The 20,680-nt window shown below is 54.0% G+C and overlaps 1 protein-coding gene across 1 annotated transcript; it reads left to right on the forward strand.

Moving 5' to 3' along the window:
• Positions 1–1,612: 1,612 nt before the first annotated feature.
• TRIM65 (tripartite motif containing 65) lies at positions 1,613–16,553 on the forward strand. The gene is made up of 6 exons (XM_032792889.2): positions 1,613–3,797; positions 6,655–6,750; positions 6,910–7,143; positions 8,790–8,961; positions 9,193–9,276; positions 14,747–16,553. The coding sequence occupies exons 1-6, from the start codon at positions 3,351–3,353 to the stop codon at positions 15,277–15,279; spliced, it is 1,566 nt and encodes a 521-aa protein (XP_032648780.1). The 5' UTR covers positions 1,613–3,350; the 3' UTR covers positions 15,280–16,553.
• The last annotated feature ends 4,127 nt before the right edge of the window (positions 16,554–20,680 follow it).

Here is a 20,680-nt window from a genome sequence, read left to right on the forward strand (position 1 = left end):
TCTGTATGTTGTTGTGGATCAAAACCAGAACTCAAATCTGCCTGGGTCTGGGCTGAGACACATTGGCACGGCAACGTACAGCACAGGCAGCACTGCATCTGCGGTGTAGATACACGGTGCCTTCCAATTACCAATGCTCTGACTCAGCACTTACCCCAGCCTTAAATTAACCTCCACATAATATCAGTACCCCTGCTCCAACTCTCCAGCACTCCAGCTGTGTGTTCCCTGCATAGCTCCCGTCACTGTATCTGAGGCGTCCCTATTGTTAAAGGGGTAAGAGTACCAACAAAAGACGTTTAGTGGGTCAGTATCCACCCTTCTACTTGACTCCTTCTGTTCCACAACAATGGATGCACCAACTGCCTGGGATTTCTTCTTTGTCGCCTCAGGCAGCCTACAACTCTCTGCTCAGAGTGCTATACCTCTCTGAGGATGGGACACTTCTGCTGAGGGAGAACAGGGCCTTTGTTGGCCACTCTGTAATGGGATAACAATTGGCCTGATTTTTTCTTCTAAATCAAACCACCTGGTGCTGCAGGGAGAGTACAGGTAGCAACTTACTTGATCTGTGGGGAGTCTGTGTAGCCTGGAGTCTTGCAGAAATAAGAGCCTTAGAGGGAGGTCTTTAGGGGGGAGAGTGGAGGCCTGGGGGGAAGAGTGGGGAGCAGAGACACATAGGAAGTAAGTGGGGAGGGAGGCAGCCTCCTAGAGTGAGGAGTGGTGGTAGTGGGGGGGGGGGGAATCAGGGTTTGTTTATAACAATCTCTGGGTTTTTCAGCTCAACCTCTGCAAATACTGACCCCAGAAGGAGAAGGACTGGGGGTCTCTGTCCACGGTGTTGCCAGCAGCAGAATTCTGGCTGGGGCTGGAGCCAGTCACCCTAGATGTCAGTTTCTCAAGCCCAGTTGTGCATTTGAGACTTCGGATTGGCTGCCTGTCCCCATTGCCCAACCTGGAGCTGAGCAGCCAGTCAGAACTGCTGCAGGCCGAGCTCTTTCCCCCTCTTCCAGCAACCCCAACATTCTGGGAGGAGGGAGCAGAAAGAGACTGGCAGGTCAGGTCTCCCCTTCCCCTCCTTTGAGCAATGGGGACAGCTCCTGTGGTACCTCCCTGCTATCTGCCGCCATTGGGCAAAGGCAGGTGACGAGCCCCTGGATATGCCCCATCCCACCTGCAAGCACCCCAGGCCCGGGAGGGAGGAGTGAAGAACCTCAGGAGGAGCAGAGCAGAGATGAGGCTGGAGACACAGGGGTGTGAACTGATAGGGACCGAATCAATTGCCAAGCAGGAGGTGGGTTAGATGGGCAGGAGGAACTCCTGCACAAGGGCCAAAATCGCCTGTCCTTGGGAGGTGGGCGGTACTAACTACACACACACACACACACACACACGGCAGGGGGAGTTCAAGTCAAAAAATGGGACAAAAAATTCTCATAGTTTTTGATGTCCTGAGGTTGGTGTAAGGAGACCTGGGTTTTTCAGCTCAGCCCGCTGACTGTGGAAGGAGAAACACCTGGGGGGGTGCGGGGGGGGGGGGGGTGTGATTCAGGCCAACTGTTGGGCGGGGGTGTGGGTGGGGTTCTGATGGGGATGCAGTGTAAACTCCTGAGCCAGATGAAAAGGGGATGGGGGCGAGTTAATGGTGACATGGAGGGTAAAGGACAAAGCAGCTAGCCTCTGAGTACCATGCAGAGGTAACTGGCTTTTTATTATTTCTAGAGCACTGTGTGCAAATACACCTCTACCCAGATATAACACTGTCCTTGGGAGCCAAAAAATCTTACCGCGTTATAGGTGAAACCGCATTATATCGAACTTGCTTTGATCTGCCGAAGCGTGCAGCCCCGCCCCCCGGAGCACTGTTTTACCACATTATATTCAAATTCGTGTTATATCGGGTCATGTTATATCGGGCTAGAGGTGTACGAGGATTTTATAACAGCAGCCCCCTCTAACTCACGCACTCCCTGGAGACAACTTAAGTGGTAACAGCAGAAAGGTCATTGGGTCCCATTAGAGGTGGGTGGGACCCTGCTTGATCTCCCATGATGGGGTCACAAAAGGGCAAGAAATGGACAAAACCGTAAAGAAACCTTAGGTGGTGATTTGATTCCACAGATGAGCTTTGAATTCCCAGCACACCAGCCTCAGACTGCAGCCCTGGGACCCAAATATTGGAGATTTCGTTCTCAGCTGTGACTAGGGTGACCAGACATCAAGTGTGAAAAATCAGGACGAGGTAGGGGGGTAATAGAAGCCTATATGAGAAAAAGACCCAAAAATCGGGATTGTCCCTATAAAATCGGGACATCGGGTCACCCTAGCTGTGAATCTAACTCCTTCATTGGGTGTTTAATGTGTTACCGTATTGCCTTCCCCTGGTAGGTTCTCTTGGAGAATACAGGCTGTTTGGTTACCTAGAATCAATAATTCCACTTGTTAGTGAATTTGGGGCCCACGCTCAGTCGTGACAGTGGCAGTGGCCTCTGGGTAAGTGATCTGCACGGCCGGGCTTTGTCATTATTGGAGGGTGTTGCCCCTGAGGTTAGGCTTTGCAATGACCTCCTAAATGCATGACGCAACCGTTTGCAGGAGCTCCGCCTTCCCATACTGATGGAACACAGGAGGAAAATGCAACATTCTGTTATGAAGCTGCATTGAAACATGTTACATTTCAGCTTTGCTAGCAGTCCCTCCCCAGGGGTCAAGACACCTGACCAGGGCAAGGGTTATGTATGACTAGAGCTGCTTTGCGCAGGAAACTTGGTTTTGCCAGGCTCAGCTTCCTCACACCAGCAGGTGGCAGGAGTATTGCATCAAAAACCCATGGAGAGTGGCTTGGGTAGGTTCTCTCTGGTTTGCCAAGGGCTCTGGCTGGGATATTCCATCCCAGATTGTGGTCCCTGTAACAGAAAATTGGGTGGTGAGGGGATGCAGGACTCTGCTTGGTTTGTAAAGGACATCTCTGTCCCTGGAGAAAATAGACATTCAGGTTGAAAGCTGAGAATTCCATCAAGGGCTAAACAGAAAACAAGTGATTCCAAAAAAGTAGGCAGCAGCATGATGCTGAGTGAAGGCAGCCTTTTAAGTCACCCAGGCAGCTGGCAGACTGAGGGGCTGTGGAGTTGGGGGAGATGAAAACCACAACACCCCCTTGAGAGAGCCGAGAACATGCATTGATAAACCATGATGCAGCTGGCCTGTATGTCCCTTTAAGAGCTTGGTTGGCTCTGTGCCATCTCTGTGCCTGTCCTGCCTCTCTGTGATACGTAGCTCTAGCCTAGTCTCCTCGCACACTGCTGTCTGTGATTTCCTTCTCTGGCTCAGCTGCTCCCATCCCAGGCAGGATGGCCTCTCAAGGCCCCCTGAAGCTGGAGGAGAAGCTGGTCTGCTCCATCTGCCTGGAGATGTTTGGGACAGCAGTGACCATGCCCTGTGGGCACAACTTCTGCATGAAGTGTATCAACAACCACTGGGACAAGGAAGAGCAGGAGACGCCGCCAGGTGAGAAGGACTACACCTGTCCCGACTGCAGGAAACGCTTCGAGAAGCGGCTGGAACTCAGGAAGAATGTCGCCCTTTGCAGCGTGGTGGAGCTGGTCAGGTCTGGGGAAGTGCAGGCCTTCAGCGCCGAGAGGAAAACCCCTGCCAACGGAAGGAGGTGCTCCAGGCATGGGAGGCCCCTGGAGCTATACTGCCAAGAGGACAAGATGTGCATCTGCTGCGTGTGCACAGTGAAGGAGTGCCGGGACCACCACAGGGTCCTGTTCGAGGAGGAGCGCAAGAGAAAGGAGGTAGGTCTGGGCTATCTCTCCCCTGTGATCTGCTCCCAATCTGCAGGGCCATGGAGAGAGAGATCAGCTCTCCTGCCTGGCTCTGTATCAGTCCTGCAGGTGGGTGGATGGGTGGGTGAGTGTGCTCTCCTCGTTGAAGCAGAAGTTTGGCACCTGGGGTGCTATTCCTGCCCCTGGCTTGCTGTGTGGCCTGGCTAAGTTGTTTACCCTCTGCATGCCTCAGGTTCCCTGTCTGTGAAAGAGGCAGTGCATCCATGCCCCTCTCTGGTGACCCTTGGACGAAAGGAGAAATACGAGTACAAGGTATTCACGTGTTTAACTAGACCAAGGCTCAGCAGAACTGGCAGATGTTGCAGCATATTTGGACACTAAATAGTTAATAGTGTCATACTGCTGTCTGGTGACGAGTTCCTGGAGTTCCTCCCAGCCTTCCTGTGTGCGTGCGCGTGCGCGCAGCCAGTCCTGAGCTGCACAGGGAGACCCAACAGACCTTAGAACATATGCAGCACCTGCTCCCCCACGGCACCAAGAGAGGCAAAAGGCGATAAATGTCCTTCCTCTGATGAGGTAGCTGAGAAGGTTTGACTATGACGAGAAGTGAAGTCATGGCCAAAGGAATGAATTGTATTTAGGGATCAGAGTCCTCTGCTGGTTGGCTGCACCTGCTGCCCGGAATGTCAGGGGAGAGACCCAGCCTTGCAGAGGTGGAAGGACTGCGTCCAAATTCCTATCGCCTGGTGCTGCCTTTTAGCAGCCCAGTGCTGTAGCTGTCACCTAACATCCAAGCTGAGCGGTTTCCTCTGAGCGTGTGTGTACGGTGGAGCTAGAAGGATTTGCAGAAGGGAAATAAAAGGGCTTCCAGGTCAGGTAGCCCTCTCCAGAGACCTGCATTCTGTTCCCATGTGACCCAGGAGAATGCTGTCCCCTTCTGTGCCTCAGTTTCCCCTGCTGTAAAAGTAGGATGCTGATACTTACCTTCCTTTGTGAGGTGCTTTGAGACTTGTGAACCCAAAGTGCCATAAAAGAGCTAAATATCCACATTGCTTAGGAGGGTGGAATAAAGGAGGATGTGAAAGGCTGTGGGAGCTTTTGCTGGGGAGTGGGGTTTGTTGAGGGATCTGTGGAGGGTATATGGATATTTGTAGAGAGGATAAATGTTGACTAGGTGCTGAGGGTGCCCAGGGTGGCAGGGACGCGTAATACTCTGTGCATACTGATGGATAGTAATGGGTGGTTATTGAAAGTTAGCTGGTCAGTGAGGTAAGGTTACTGTACTGCTGTGGTGGGATATTAGAAAGTCCTGTTTGACTGTATCAGTGTAACTTAATGGGGGGCTGTGGACAGGGCACACAGGAAAGACACACAACAGAGCCTGTGAGCAGCCCCGGGCACATGCTTGGAAGACACCATGGTAAGCTGTTAGCTTCATGGATCCTGTCCATGGGTGGCAGGTGAACTGCAGGCTTGAGGAGGCTAGCCCCCTGCCCTCCCCTGGCCCGGAGTGCCAGGCAGGCAGCACGCCCCCCACCCCCAGCTAGAGTTGCCAGGTGTCCGGTTTTTGACCAGAACACCCAGTCAAAAAGGGACCCTGGTGGCTCAGGTCAGCGCCGCTGACCAGGCTGTTAAAAGTCTGCCTGGTGGCACAGCAGGGCTAAGGCAGACTCCCTACCTGGCTCCACGTGGCTCCCCGGAAGTGGTGACATGTCTCTCAGCTCCTAGGCAGAGGTGCTGCCCCCACCCCAAGTGCCAGCCATGCAGCTCCCTTTGTCTGGGAACTGTGGCCAATGGAAGCTGCGGGGGCGGTGCCTGCAGGTGAAGGCAGTGCGCAAAGCCACCCGGCCATGCCTCTGCATCGGAGCCGAGGGACATGTCGCTGCTTCCAGGGAGCCGCCCGAGGTAAGGACTGTCCGAAGCCTGCTCCCTGCACCCCCTCCCACACCCTGAACCCCTCATTTCTGGCCTCACCCTGGAGCCCACGTCCTGAGCCCAGAACTAGTATCCCCTGTCACACCCCAAATACCTACCCCGGTCTGGAGCCTACTCCCACACCCTGAATCCCTCATTTCTGGCCTCCTCCTGGAACCCACATCCCCTCCAATGCCACACACCCCTGTCCCAGTCCTGAGCTCCCTCCTGCACCCAAACTCCCTCCCAGAGCCCACACCCCCTATTGCACCCTAACCCCTCATCCCCAGCTCAGAACCCCCTCCCACACTCCCAATCCTTCATCCCCGGCCCCACCCCAGATCACGCACCCCCAGCCAAAGCCCTTTCCCATACCCTGGCCCCTTCTGTACCCTGAACCCCTTGTTTCTGGCCCCATCCTGGAGCCCTCACCAACTCCTGCATCCCAACCCCCTGTCCCAGCCTGGTGAAAATGAGCAAGTGAGTGAGGGTCGGGGATAGTGAGTGACAGAGGGAGGGGGGATGAAGTGAGTGGGGGTGCGGCCTCAGGAAAGGGGTGAGATGGGGCAGAGCCTCGGAGAAGGGGTGGGCAGGTGGCAGGGTAAGGGTGTTTGGTTTTGTGCAGTTAGAAAGTTGACAACCCTGCCCCCAGCCCGAGCACTGTGCAGGCTGCACAGCCCCAAGCACTGGAGCACCAGGCAGGCGACATGAGCCATCCCCTGGCCCCCCACTAGCACCAGCATGGGGCCCCGGCCACAGGGGACGGAAGAGCTGCAGCAGAGAGTGGCAGGAAGCGGGAAGAGTCTGGGGGTGAAGGGCCTGGTCTGAGAGTGGGAGAATCACGTGATCCGAGGTGACGGGCACGTGGAGAGATCAGAGGGGCGGTTTGCCCAATATTGTGACACTGAATATTTGTCTTACATTACACTTTGGGATCTGGCCTCTTTCGCAGGTCCTTTTAGAAGAGTCTCTGGCGAAAACCCGGGAGGAAACAGTAAAGACCGAAGAGGAGATCCACAAACTGGAGGAACAAACTGGCACCATAAAGGTAGTGAGGCAAAGGCAGTCACCCCTCCCCACAGCTGGGATGCAGGGGGCTGGCGATGAGTGCTGCTCCCTCTGGACAGGGCTTGGGGAGGAAGCTACCCAACTGCAGTCCCATCAATTCTTTGCCTTGTCATTTCCGTTGATTTTTTTCTCTACCCAGGATTCTTCAGAGAGGCTGAAATTGGGGATTTTGCAGAAGTTTGCCCACCTGATGAAAGAGCTGGAGGAGTGCCAGAGGGGGGCCGTGGACAAGATCGAGCAAGAGCAGGCCACTGCCCTAGGGCAAGTGGAGGAGAACTGGAGCCAGCTTCAGGATCATCTGGCCATGCTCATCCAGCACCAGCAAAAGGCCCAGGAGTTGCTCACCTGTGTGGACGATATGAAATTCCTAGAGGTATTGGTGCCCGCCCAGCCATGAGTGGGGGAGCTGCGACTACCCTGTGTTAATTGGCCTGGCCACCTGTACTCCAAAGGCAGTTTCACTCTCTGTATAATGCCCTGTCCACACAGGCAGCTGAACCAGTCTCAACGCTAAGAGGGTGCATAACATCTGCTCAGGAAGAGAGCCTCCGGTGTATGGTGGATAGGTCCATCAATGGCTATTAGCCAAGACAGGCAGAGATGCAACCCCATGCTCTGGATGTCCCTGGCGTCTGACTTCCAGAAGCTGGATCACTCATTGATTGCCTGTTCTGTTCATTCCCTCTGAACATCTGGCACTGGCAACTGTCAGAAGACAGGATAGTGGGCTAGATGGACCATTCACTTGACCCAGTAAGGCTGTCCTTGTATTCTCTACACTATGTCCAGCCAGAACCATGTTAGGAACGACCTCACACACACACATCCATCTCTCTCGTCCCTGCACGCACACAGTGGAAACTGAGTCTGAATCTATAAAGTGGCTGGCTGGCAATTTTAATATTGTAAAGTATGGACTGGAGATGGGCAGGGCCGGCTCTACAGTTTTCGCCGCCCCAAGCAGTGCACCGAATTGCCACTGCGGGCGGGAGGAAGGGGGGCAGTCCGTGTGCCCTTGGGGCGGCAGGCACGTTTCCATGGTGGCGGCAATTCGGAGGCAGCTTCTATCTTTAGCTAAACATAGAAGCTGCTGCCTAATTGCCACCGCTGCGGAAACACAAGTGCCACCCTAAGAGCACACGGGCTGCCCCCGCTATCCATGGCGGCAATTCGGCGCGCTGCTTGGGGGCAAAACAACAGGGACTCATTTTGATGGATTCATTTTAGGGTTGCCAACTTTCTAACTGCTGAAAACTGGACACCCTGCCCCACCTCTTCCCCAGGCCTCGCCCCTGCTCACTCCTCCCCCTGTTCTGGGACTCACCTGCTGCTTGCAGAGCTGGGCTGGGAAGAGCTGACATGCCCAACTGGGACGGAGAGGGGAAGTCAGTCCCCAGAGCAAGGGGCCGCGGTGGGGAAATCGAGGCAGACAAGATTACACACACCCATACGCACCAACCTCTCTGCCAGAGAGCTGGAGCTAGCCGAGAGCAGCCAGCCACTTCTGTCCATGAGCAACTCTGCCTGGCTCCAGCTGCAACTGCTGTGCATCCTGCCCTGTGGAGGCAGAGCTGGTTACTGCAGGTAACAGGACTTTTAGTGTCCGGTCAGCACTGCTGACTGGACACTGCCAGGTTCCCTTTCCAACCAGACTTTCCAGTTGAAAACCGGTCACCTGGCAGCCCTAATTAGAGTGTTCTACCCTGATGCTACTCCATAAAGGCCCCTGTACAGAGGAACCTCACCCATTCTGACAGTGATAGGAGCAGTGGGTGCAGCTGAACACAGCTGAGCTACAGGCATAGCCCAGGCCATGCCGTTCAGCACCGTGAAGTAGCCGGGTTACTGAGGGTCCCCAGAGCAGATGAATTGGGGAAGTAGATGCAGATGACAGGGGACATGATGACTGTGCCTTCCCCTTTCCATAGGGAAGGGGGTTTCTGAGCTGTTGTGCCACCGAGCCTCCGATCTGAATGCCGGTATGTACTGCATTTCCTCTCCTCTTCCTGTCCCACGCAGGAATTCCTGCTGCACCCTTCTCCAGGCAGCCTGGGAGTTTTGCCAGCTGTTGAATTCAATGTGGCCAGCGCGGTGGATTCCACTGCTAAGATCCTCAACGAGGTCTCTAGACTTTTGCTGGAGGATTTGCCCAACTCCCTGAATTCAAAGGCGGCTGATGCTGAAACCAAAGGTAAGTTCTTCCCTTGGGGACCTTCCCTCCCACTGCCCAGCTGGACACCAAGTCACTGTCCCACCCCTGCCTGGGATCACCTCTCTGCAGTGAAACTGATGTAGATATGCTGGGCCAACGTGCAAGGGGGCGTGGGAGTGGGAGTGGGGACGTCTCACCATTCACATCCCTGTCTGAGGGAACAGTTCCTTCCTTGTTTCTAGAGCTTTCCCTTTCTCTTTTGCTCTGCAGAGTCAACCAAGCCAAAGGCGCTTGCTGTGATGAAGGCAGGACCAGCCCTTCCCGAGTGTGAATTAAGAGTGGAGCTTCTGAAGGGTGAGGCAGTTCTGGGTCTGAATAACTCAGAATAACACATGCTGGGAGCCAGCCATGCGGATGGGTGGGAAGAGTAGGAAAGTGTGTCTATAACCTATGAAGGGGACTGGTGGTTCCTTCTTGGACTGGTAACAACATAGCAATTTAGCAAGCCAAGGCCATGCCTCGGGGGGATCTGAGTTACCATTTTAGAAGAGAATCTGCACTCCCTAGGCAGGATGGTTTGGGGCTTGGCTACACTTGCGAGTTACAGCGCAATAAAGGAGCCCCAGGTGCTCTAGCTCACTACCCGTCCATGCTGGCAAGGCACGTAGAGCACTCTGAGGCCACGTCTACACTACGGGATAATATCAAATTAGCTAAAATCGGTTTTATAAAACTGATATTATAAATTCGATTTCATGCGGCCACACTAGGCACAGTAATTCGGCGTTGTGCGTCCATGTCGAGGCTAACGTCGATTTCTGAAGCGTTGCATTGGGTAGCTCTTCGTAGCTATCCCATAGTTCCTGCAGTCTCCCCGCCCTTTGGAATTTCTGGTTGAATCATTATTTGTCGCGGGGTGGTTTGGGAAATGTCGTGCAGGTCATTCCTGCTCTCGGGAAAACATCAGTGACAATCTTTCCGCGCCTTTTTCCTGGGATGCGCCTGGCAGACGCATAGCACGGCAACCATGTGAGCCGTTCAACTGTTTTTTTTTCGGCACCGTATGTGTACTGGATGCCGCGGACATGAGAGCCGATACATCCAGCGCTACACAGCAGCATTCACTGCTTTTTGCATGATAGCAGAGATGGTTACCAGTTGTTCGTACCGCTCTACTAGCCGGAGTAAAATGGCAATGAAATGAACGGTTATTTCTCTCCCCTCTGTACTTGTCCGCTGCTTATCATGGCAGTGCCCCTGGCTGAAATCAGCCACGGGCGCACCACAACAAGCAAAATTGGGTTGACTCCCTTATGGTTTCAAAAGAATAGAGTCAGTCCTGCTAGAATATAGGGGCAAAGGTGTATTAGAGGACCAGTTGTATCGAGAGAGCACAGCTGCTACCGTGTCATATGTTCCATCACACGGAGGTGCCCCTGCAACAATCCCCACCTGCTCCTTCTCCCCCCAACTTCCTGGGCTACCATGGCGATTCGTCTGCCATTTGTGTCATGAAGTAATAAAGAATGCAAGGAATAAGAACACTGATAGTGACATAAAGATGAGGGGAGGAGCATCCCGGCGACGATGATAGTCAGGCAGGACATAACGGTGTGGGGAGAGGAGCACAGCATGCGGCTGCTATGATAGTCCAGGCAGTACAGATCTTTTCTTTTACACACGGAAGGGAGGGGGCTGATTGAAGCTCAGCACCCCAGTTGCTAGAGGAAGAGGTTACCAAGCTGTTATGTACCATCTACTGCGAATAAACTAGGCGAGTCATTTCCCATTTTCCCTGCGCCCCCGGCCCAGCCTCACGAAGGCCAAGCCAGGAGCCTCATGGGTGATGCGACGATGGATATCAGTTCATATTGTACCGTCTACCACCGGGGAGGGAGAGGATGCGGATATCTGCTCTTCACTGACTGCAGTTTCGCGTTCACAGCAGCATTTCAGTACAGATAGGGTGACATTAAAAGAAGTCAAGAATGATTTCTTTCCCTTTTCTTCTACGTGGATGGGGCGGGAATGGGAAGAAACTGAGGAGCTATTCCCCTGAACCACGCCAGACATGTGTTTGAACACCAGACTTGGCGCGCTCACCAAGAATGCAATACTTTTCAGAGACTGCTGTGGATGTGGGATAGCTGGATTCTTCAGTACCCCTCCATCATGAGCTCCATTATGATCTCTGGTTCCCGTAACGCTTGTCACGCGCGACTGTTAGTATCCTGGAGATTTTTTTTCAAACTTTTGGCATTCGTTTGTCTGTAACAGGAGCGCTCTGATAAACAGATTTGTATCCCCATACGCAATCAGATCCAGTATCTCCCGTACGTCCATGCTGGGCTCTTTTTTGAGATTTGGGACTGCATCGCCACCTGTGCTGATCAGAGCTCCACGTGGACAACAGGAAATGTAATTCAAAAGTTCTCGGGGCTTTCTGTACCTGCCCGCTGGCCATCCGAGTTTCAGATTTGCGTCCAGAGCAGTCAGTGGAGCACTGTGGGATACCGCCGCGAGCCAATTAAATCGATTTCCCTTCCACACTTTAACCGTAATCCGATATTTAATATCGAAGAGTGCTTACTCCTCTCGTCGGGGAGGAGTACAGAAATCGATTTAAAGAGCCCTTTATATCGATATAAAGGGTGTTGTAGTGTGGACGGTTACAGCGTTAAATCGATTTAACGCTCTTTAAATCGATTTAAACGCATAGTGTAGACCAGGCCTGACTCTGCGGCTACAGGACTCTCTCCACCTTGGTGAGCGGAATAACATTTGGTGTGCCTTGGCTCAACACCCGGGCGTCAGCGTGAACAAAGTGTTGCATTACTGCACTCTGATTGGCCTCAGGAAAAGTCCTATAATCCCCTTAAGTAAAGTGGCCACTTTTGTCATTGTTTTGAACTCCTGGAGGAATGCGGAAATGCCCTTTCAAAGCTCCGTTTCCGACAGCCGACATGCAAGCCCTTACTGTGGAATGTTGTGTGTGAGAGAGAGAGGCGGAGGGGAGAGGGAGGTCTGCTGCTGTCTGAACTTACAAGACAGCATGCTGACATGCTCTCAGCCCCCCCAAAACCCACTCTCTCTCCCCCCACATGCACACAACCATAGGCACCAACTCCGTGGGTGCTCCGGGGCTGGAGCACCCATGGGGAAAAATTGGTGGGTACTCATCACTCAACAGCAGCTCCCTGCCCCCCTCCTGCCCAGCTCACCTCTGCCTCTGCCCCACCTCCGCCTCCTCCCCTGAGCATGCTACCTGCCCATTTTTTCCCCCCTAGTTCCCAGCGCTTGCATCACAAAACAGCTGTTTCGCAGGGCTAGGAGGGAGGGGAGAGGAGGGGAAACATGGCGCGCTTGGGGAAGAGACGGGGCTGGGGCAGGGATTTGGGGAAGGGGTCCAATGGGGCAGGGAAGGGGCAGAGTTGGGGCAGGGACTTTGGAGAAGGGCTTGGAATGGGGGCAGGGCAGGGATGGGGAAAGGGTGGAGTTGGGACTGGGGGGCACTAGCACCCACTGGCACCGGGGAAAGTTGGCGCCTATGCACACAACAGACTCCCTGTCATACTCCACCCCACCCCTCTCATTTTAAAAGCACATTGCAGTCACTTGCATGCTGGGATATCTGCCTATAATGCACCACTCCCAGTGCCACTGCAAGTGCTGCAAACGTGGGCACGGCTGTGCGCTTGAAGCTGTCAGTGGACAGATTACAGCGCTTTCCCTACTGCACTCTCCGAAGGCTGGTTTAACTCAAAGCGCTCTTCATCTGCAAGTGTAGCCATGCCCTGAGTGTGACTAAAGTGACCTGGAGTTTACCCCTGCTTCTGACACTGGCTTCCTGGGTGACTTTGGGCACGGGTGTATCTCAGCTGCCCTAACAATACAGGATCAGAATACTCTGTTGCCTCACAAGGGAGCGTGGGACTTCAGTCATCCATGTATGCAAAGGGCTTTGAGATCTTCAGATAGAAGTTAACATTGTTAGTAGCTTAAAAGGCACAAATACCTCAGCTACCATTACTTAGGCCGGGTCTACACTACACACCTACGTCAATATAACTACATCACTAGGGGTGTGAAAAGTCCATGCCCCACAGCGACATAGTTATATCAATCTTAATGCCCGTGTGTAGCCAGTGCTCTGTCGCGGGAAAGCTTCTCCTGTCAACATAACTATTGCCTCTCCGGGAGGTGGATTAACTACGCAGACAGGAGCAGCGTAGGAGCGTCTACACTAAAACAGTACAGTGGCACAGTTGCACCGGTGTACGTGGAGACAAGCCTTTAGTGGACCTTTTAGTTACAAAGGACCCAATTCTCCCACTGCAATCATCAGAAATTTCTTGTCCCCCAGGATGGCAGAATGGGGGCCAGGGTAAGTTGTAGAACCAGAGTAATTTCAGAATACCGCCTGTGGGTGCGAGTCCCTCTCTTTTACTTACACACACACACACTCTCTCTCTCCTCAGTAAGCGTCAGGTGCCTGCTCCCGCCCAGCCATATTTAGGCACAGAACTTTCCATGGGGAATGCTGAGAAGCTTAATCACTGCAAGCAGCTGCCAGGCTCCTGCACAGAGCAGGGATTCATCTTGGCTGGTCACATCTGAACTGCACGTCTCGTGGCACAGCATAGAATTGAAGTGACGGGGCAGCCAGTCCACAGAGAGCTGCTCCAGACATAGGGGAAAGAGGTAGCACCCACCGAGCCCCAAATCTGAATTGATCCGGGCAGTCTCCTGGACTCTGCTCCCTTGTTTTAAGAACTTTGTGTCTCCCTGGATGTTGTTGCTTTACATCTTTTCCCATGTCCACCTCTCTGAGCAATCACCCTGCTGGATCTATCAGATGGTCTCCAGTTTGGCTTGGTTAGTTCCTGCTTTCAAAAAAATCCAGCCCTTTGAGAAAGGGGCATAGCCTAGTGGTCTGAGCAAGCAGCTGAGAGCCAGGAACTTCTGGCTTCTAGTCTCAGCTCTGATGCCAATTCCTAGAATATCCTTTTAACCCTCTCCACCCCGGCTTCCCCATCTGTAAAACAGGGGTGTTAGTATTTACTACATACATTTCTAATATACCCATCACCACAGTGCCTGGAAGATCAGTTACTAATACTTACAGTGCAGGGCTGTTACGGGGATTGGTTAATGTCTGTGAAGAGATGTATTCATAAGCAGTGCCACAGAATGTTTGAAACATTATTAATTGTAATCGTGTTATTTATTATTCATAAATGAAGGTCCATAGGCGCTAACTGAGCAAGGTTATCTCCAGGCAGGACTCCAGAGACTGGAGAGCAGTAGCACCCCAACAGAGGTCAATGCATCTACTGGGAAATGCTGTGGATAGGGGAGAATGGGAAATAGTTCTTAGGACCAGAACAATGACGGTGCTGGCAGAAAGCCGCTGACATCCTCCTCTTCCTCCTTTCAGAGGATCTCAAAGCACTTTGCAAGAATTCATTAATTTAACCTCCTGATACCTCCATGAGTCTCTCTATTCTCATTTTACTGCTGGGGAAACTGAGGCATGGGGCGGGGACATGACCTGCCCAAAGTCACACAACGTGCCCATGCAAAAGCCAGGAACACAGCCTAGAGCTCCTGACACCCAGTCCTGTGCCTTACCCTCAAAATCACCCTGTCACCCAAACTTCCCTTGCGTTTTCCACCTTCAGAGAATTTTACATAGCTGAGTGATGCCTGGGCTGGATTCCTGACATAGGCAGGGGGTGGGGGTTGGGGGAGGAGGACGATTAAAGGAAAATTCAATTGTTCTTGCCCCTATGGTTTACACTGTGGATGTCCATGTTGCCCACAGATCATCGAAATTTGACCTTCGACCCGGACACAGCCAATAGGTACCTGCAGCTGTCCAATCAGAACCAAAAGGCCAAGCACAGCCATTCTCCTGATGGCCTTTGTCAGGATCATGCCGGCAGATTTGAGCTATGGCAGGTTCTCTGCAGCCAAAGCTATAGCCAAGGCCACCACTACTGGGAAGTCAGGATCTCCAGCCACTCCGTCATCCTCGGTGTAACATACAAGAAAATCCAGAGGAAGAAGCGAGCGGGTCGCTCCTTCAGCATCGGCCTGGATGGACTGTCCTGGGGGCTGCAGATCCGGGAGGACTGCTACTTGGCATGGCACGAGGGCCAGTCGCATAAGATCAGGGCCCCCTTGTACAAATGCCTCGGAGTCAGCCTGGACTATGGCACAGGCATCCTGTCATTTTATGGCATCGGGGACAAGATGAGGCTCCTCCACTCCTTCCACTGTGTCTTCACTGAGCCCCTCTACCCGGTCTTCTGGCTCTGCGAAGGCAGAGCTGTCACCCTTTGCCAACAGAACTGAGCCAGCGGTTGGGATGCAGAAGCCAAGCCATAGCCAGCGGGGCGTATCCCACCTTGCAGCCAGCTGCCTGGCTTTATTCAGTGGGCAGACTACTAAAGCTGTAGTGAGGACCGGAGGGGTCACAATGCAGTTGGTTCGACAGGGCCCGAGGCGATGGGGTTGCAATGAGTTAAACAAAGGCAGATGCGGCGGGGACCCTGAAAAGCAAAGAAACGTGGCTGGAATGAAAATTGCCTAAGTAGTTCAGCCATATGTAAATTAGAGTTAGGTGGCAGGAGACCTGCTTCCTTACCTGTCACAAGGATCCTCTGCTGGAAGAGCTGAAGCTAGTGGGATTCAGAAGCCACCTGGCATCAGTCTTGTTGTGTGTGGAACGTCATTGCCCGTCTCCAGGCCACATGCCGTAACAGGGAGAAGTTAGGATCCTGTGGTGGCACCAGTGAAAGGGCTGCTGCTTGGGAGGCTCCGATGGGATGGTGGCAGGAGGGGAGATAGCACAGCTTGGTGTCCCAACCCTCATTTTCTCTGCCTCCCAGAACCTTGGACTATCACCTCCTGCTTTTTGTTCTGAAGAGCAGTTGCTATCAGAGAGGTGTCCTTGCATAGGCACCGACTCCACGGTGCTCCAGCCCTGGAGCACCCACAAAAAAAAAAATAGTGGGTGCTCAGCACCCACTGGCAGCCTCACTGATCAGCTCTGTCTCCTCCCCCTCCCCCTCCCTCCCAGCGCTTCCTTCCCACCTCGATCAGCTATTCAGTGGCCTGCAGGAGGCACTGGGGAGGAGTAGGGGCAGGAAGAGACGGAGTGGAGGTAGAATGGCATGGGAAGCAGCAGGGTGGGGGAGAGGTTTGGGGGAAGGGGCAGAATGGGGGTCCAGCACCCCCAGAGAAATCACAAAGTTGGCACCTCTGTGTCCTTGCTAAGACACTCTTAGCTTATTGGAGGAGATGCCGGTGGGACAGGCCCTTCCCCGATGAGCTGTAGAGGGCTGAGGAGGTGGTTACTCTGGTATTGCAAACTCTTAATTGGGAAAAGTTCCACTTTCCCCAAACCACCCATGTTCTGGGATGGTTCTAAGAAGAGATTCCAGTGTGGGCCCCTTCTAGCATGCGGGGCCGTTCTGGCACCAGGCCTCAGAACATTCAGAGTACAGTGCGAGTGGGGCAATGAGAGGGGAGCGGATTTTTCCTCTGCTCTGCAGACGGTCAGTTCCCATGGTTGAGTTCTACTTGTTTTTAAAAGTTCCCCTCTGGAATAAAGCTCCATTTTCTTATGCTGTGAGAGTTTGCCTGGTGAAAGGTGAAAGGAGGAAGTGCTAGCTATCCACAAAACAGACCCACTGTGGGCAGCAGTAGGCGAACTTTCCATCCCCCCGGCCTGGCCATGTGCCTCCCCAGGGGTCCCGTCCCATCCCTTTTGCGTGTGTTCTGGTCTCCTGTGATTTGAGTTCCCTACGGAGATGAACGTGTTTCTTCGTTTCAGCCAACGTGGTTTGGAAATGTAAGAGTTTGAAGGGGAAAAAAAAAGGAACCTTATACCCCACAAACCAGCTACCCTTTCCAGCAGCCCCTGCACTGGGCAGCATGGGGCTGGTGCTTTAACTGGCCAGGGCTTTGTTCTTCCCTATCACTCAAACTAGTCTGTGCTGAAGGGTGAAGCTGTGCCTTGCTGGGTGGCAGCACCGGTGCTGTTACCCTGCTTTGACAGGCCACAGGGAGGTTGGAAGCAATGGCCGACCATGCCCAGTGGTCCTTAGCTGTGAGCCTGCCTGCCGCTCAGCCCAGTCTGCCAAGCTTTGCTCTGTGCCTGCCCCTCATCCCCATCCTCCACAGCTCCCTTCCAGCCTGCACAGCTTCACCTCCCAGCCACGTGGTTGAAGTGACCCTAGTGGGCACTGTCTCAGTACCTTTTCCAGGGTAAAGATTTGTTGCTCTCCTGCTACTAGTGGGTGTCTGGTACCACAGCCCTCGGTGATGCTCAGCAAGAGGCTCGTGGAAGTATTTATGCACTAAATCTCCAGGGAGGTCCCCTGGCCCACATCCACTTTACACCAGGAGTGGATTTGGCCCAATAACTCTGCTGTCGCTGCTGGATTCTCACAGGTAATTTGCCTCTCCAGCTGCCCTGTTTGAAATGAGTTTGACCCTGATCCAGTTCCCAGCGGACAGGTATCCATAACCACATCCCAAAATACCACCACTGCAGCTGACGTGACTTGGTGCCTGTGTTGGCAGCCTCACTGGAGATGGTGAAGGCCTGAAGAACACTGTCTTCCTCCTGCCCCTCCTCACAGTGGACAGAGGCACATGAGTGGAGAAGCCTGCATTGCCGCTCCCTGAGCCATGCCATGTCTGTGCATAAATACAAGGCAGCTACACCCTGTCTCCTAGCCCCCAAACGGTCCATTATAACCCCCCTCTGTCCGTATTCGACACACACCTGTCCCAAACCCATCCCCCGTGGCTCTGGGGCCATTGATCACCCTCTCGCCCAGCCCGCTTGGCAAACGTGTCCTACTCAGGCCATGAGCTGAACCCAGACAGTGCCACTCTGAGTCCTGGCACTATCCCCTGGGCTGCTGCCTGTCCGGGGAAGATGTTGCTCTGCCTCAGGGCAACCCCTTGAAGAGCCCCATGGCTTGGGCCAGTGAGGTGGGTTTGCAGACAAAGCTGAGACTGAATTCAGATTCCTTCCCTTGCCTCAGCTTCCTTCTCTGACCAGCCTGTTTCCCTCTTGGGTTAGTGCTCCTACCCCATCCGACTGTGGAGATTGGGGCATCCCATTGGATTGGCATGGGAGGAAGGGAGTCGGCAGGAAAAGGGAGATGAGTGAGATGGTCACTAGGCCCCTACTGCCCCATCTGTGCCCACGTCAAGCAGCCCCCGCTGCAAACTCTTTCCTCCCCAGCTTTCCATCCATCGTCATGCTTCCATGTCAATGTCCGATCACTCCCTCGGGGAGGTGGGCCCCAGGGCTGGGCGGGCAGGGCTTGGCAGAGCAGAAAGGAGAGTAGCAGGGACTGTCCCATGCAGAGCTGGTTGCTGCCGGCCAACTGCCAGGCTGGAGAAGCAGGGCTGCCTGACTTGGAAGGAAGCTCAAAGACTCAGGGGTGGGAGGAAAATGAGCCAGCTAGGGTGAAGGCTGAGAGGTAGACTCTGTCTTGCAGGGAAAGCTGGGCTGCAAGTGGGGAGGAGTGGCAGAATTTTGGGAACCGAAGTCTCCATACACAGTAGCTTTTATTTTTCCCTGTTCAGGAGGACAAAAGTTAGGTGGCAAATCACCCAGCTCCTTAGCCTGGGTAGTGCCTAGGGTGACCAGACATCCCGATTTTATCAGGACTGTCCCAATATTTGCTTGTTTGTCCCATGTCCTGACCAGTGTTCGGTCGGGACACTGGACAAACAAACAATTTTGCCCTCTGCTCCGGCGCACAGGTGGAGCCCAGAGGAGCTCTCGTCCCCCTCCCCTTCCTTCCCTCATTAGAGCCCTCCCCAAATCCCCGCCCCCAGCCTCGCCCCCTTACTGCCCCATTCGATCCTGAGCTGGGCCTGGGGAGGAGATGCCCGGGTGCAGCAGCCTGGGCACATGGGCCATGGCCGGATAGGGCCGAGAGTGCTGCAGTGCAGCGCGGAGGCTGCTCCAGCCCTGTAGCCCGCAGGGCATCGCGGTGGGTCAGAGGGCAGCGCGGCCCGGGGGTGTGAGCCGCTGGAGACACGCGGCAGAGAGGGGCTGTGGGGGCAAGGCTTGTCCCAGGCGGGGCGGCCGGCGGACAGGGGCGAGGAGCTGGTCGGGGTCCCCCGAACCCATAAACTTCCCCTTCGCTGCAAGGAGCCGCTGGAGCACAGCCAAGCAGGAGAGGTGCGGGGCTCCCCAGCGGCAGTTGGATGTGCCACATGTGCGCGGGGGACGGGAGGCTCCGTGGGGAGGGCAGCGCGTGCTGCCAGGGTGCTGTGTGCAATCCCGTGGCGCGGCCCCTGTGAAACTGCTGTTTTTTTCCCCCCTGCCGCTTTTTTTTTTTTTGCCCCCCCACGTCCTGATATTTCATCCCTCTGATCTGGACACCCTAGTAGTGCCCCATAGCTCTGGCTCTCCACAGAGACCCTGCCCAACTCCCTTCACCTGGGCTGCATCTGGAGCAGCCATGGAAGGGGGCACCTGATACTGGCTGGCCATTTGTCTCCTGCTCCCTGTTGCGGCTGCACTGTCCCTTGTCAGCCCAGCTCCCATGCTCTGAAGAACATGAATAGCAGACAACCATATTCAACACTGGTGGCCTAGTGGCTTCAATGGAGCAGCACCCACCTCTGCCAGCAGTGATTTTGGCCTGGGGCATGTGAGGCGGCGGGAAGGAATCTGTCTCTCCCAGTGGCCAGAGCATGCCCCTAGCAGGAAGGGTTTGGGGCCACACGAGAAGGAAAAGGCCTGTGTCTCATTGCTCTGCTTGCTTTGAAGCCAACCAGGGGCATGGTGTTTTCAAACCTGAAAAGCAAACACACATAAAACTGACTGTCCAGCAAAAGATATTTATACAACTGATCTGGTACTAGAAAAATAAAAATGATCGGATATCTATGGCTGGCCTAGTCACTGGAATCCTGCACACAGAAATTACAGAGCCTGCACTGTGTAACTACACTACCCCGGGCTGGGAGCCAACCTCGCAAACTCTTACACACATGAGCAACTGGAGGCATGTGAGGAATCCCATGGGCAACTCGGTGCATTGCTCCCGGGGCTGTAGGTAGGTTGATGCAGATTTTGTTTTAATGGGCTGAAAATGGTGGATTCTGAGCAAGCAGGTGTGAGCAGATGTGTCAAAACCCCACACACAACCCTGAATCCTACTAACACTGATGCCTAGGCCAAATCTTCCAGGTGCATATAGTTCCATTAACTCCAGAGGAATTGCTCACAATGTGTGTTTGCAGGGGCACGGCCTTTCTGAGTCACCATGACACTTGCTGCTATTATTTGTATTAAGGCAGCACCTAAGAGCCCAGTCCTGGCTCACAGCCCCGCTGTGCTAGGAGCTGTACATGCATGGAACAGAAAGACAGCCTCTGTCTATGACAATGGGCCTGTAAAGCCAATGTGCCCCAGACTGCTCTGAAACCCTCCTCTCTAGGGGAAGGGGAGTCACTCATCTTTGGTGATGGGAGGAGGGTTTGTTGGGGAGGAAACTAGCTCAGATTTTGTTTTTTTAATTCATAGACTCATAGACTTTAAGGTCAGAAGGGACCATTATGATCTTCTAGTCTGACCTCCTGCCAGGACCGGCGCTAAGGTTTCTGGCGCCCTAGGCGCCGGGACATTTCGCTGCCCCGGGGGGTGGGGGTGGGGCGTCCTGGGCTGCCGGGCTGCGGCGACGGCTCGCTGAACCCAGGGGCGGGGGGCACCCTG

The sequence above is a fragment of the Chelonoidis abingdonii genome, chromosome 13, assembly GCF_003597395.2.
Source record: "Chelonoidis abingdonii isolate Lonesome George chromosome 13, CheloAbing_2.0, whole genome shotgun sequence".
NCBI classification, from domain to species: domain Eukaryota; kingdom Metazoa; phylum Chordata; order Testudines; family Testudinidae; genus Chelonoidis; species Chelonoidis abingdonii.

What these genes read in the sequence shown, in the direction of transcription:
- TRIM65 (XM_032792889.2), top strand. Translation starts at nt 3,351, where the DNA reads ATGGCCTCTCAAGGCCCCCTGAAGCTGGAGGAGAAGCTGGTCTGCTCC. An exon ending in AGGAGCGCAAGAGAAAGGAG is followed by an intron (nt 3,798 to 6,654) that starts GTAGGTCTGGGC and finishes CCTCTTTCGCAG; the next exon opens with GTCCTTTTAGAAGAGTCTCT. An exon ending in ACGATATGAAATTCCTAGAG is followed by an intron (nt 7,144 to 8,789) that starts GTATTGGTGCCC and finishes TGTCCCACGCAG; the next exon opens with GAATTCCTGCTGCACCCTTC.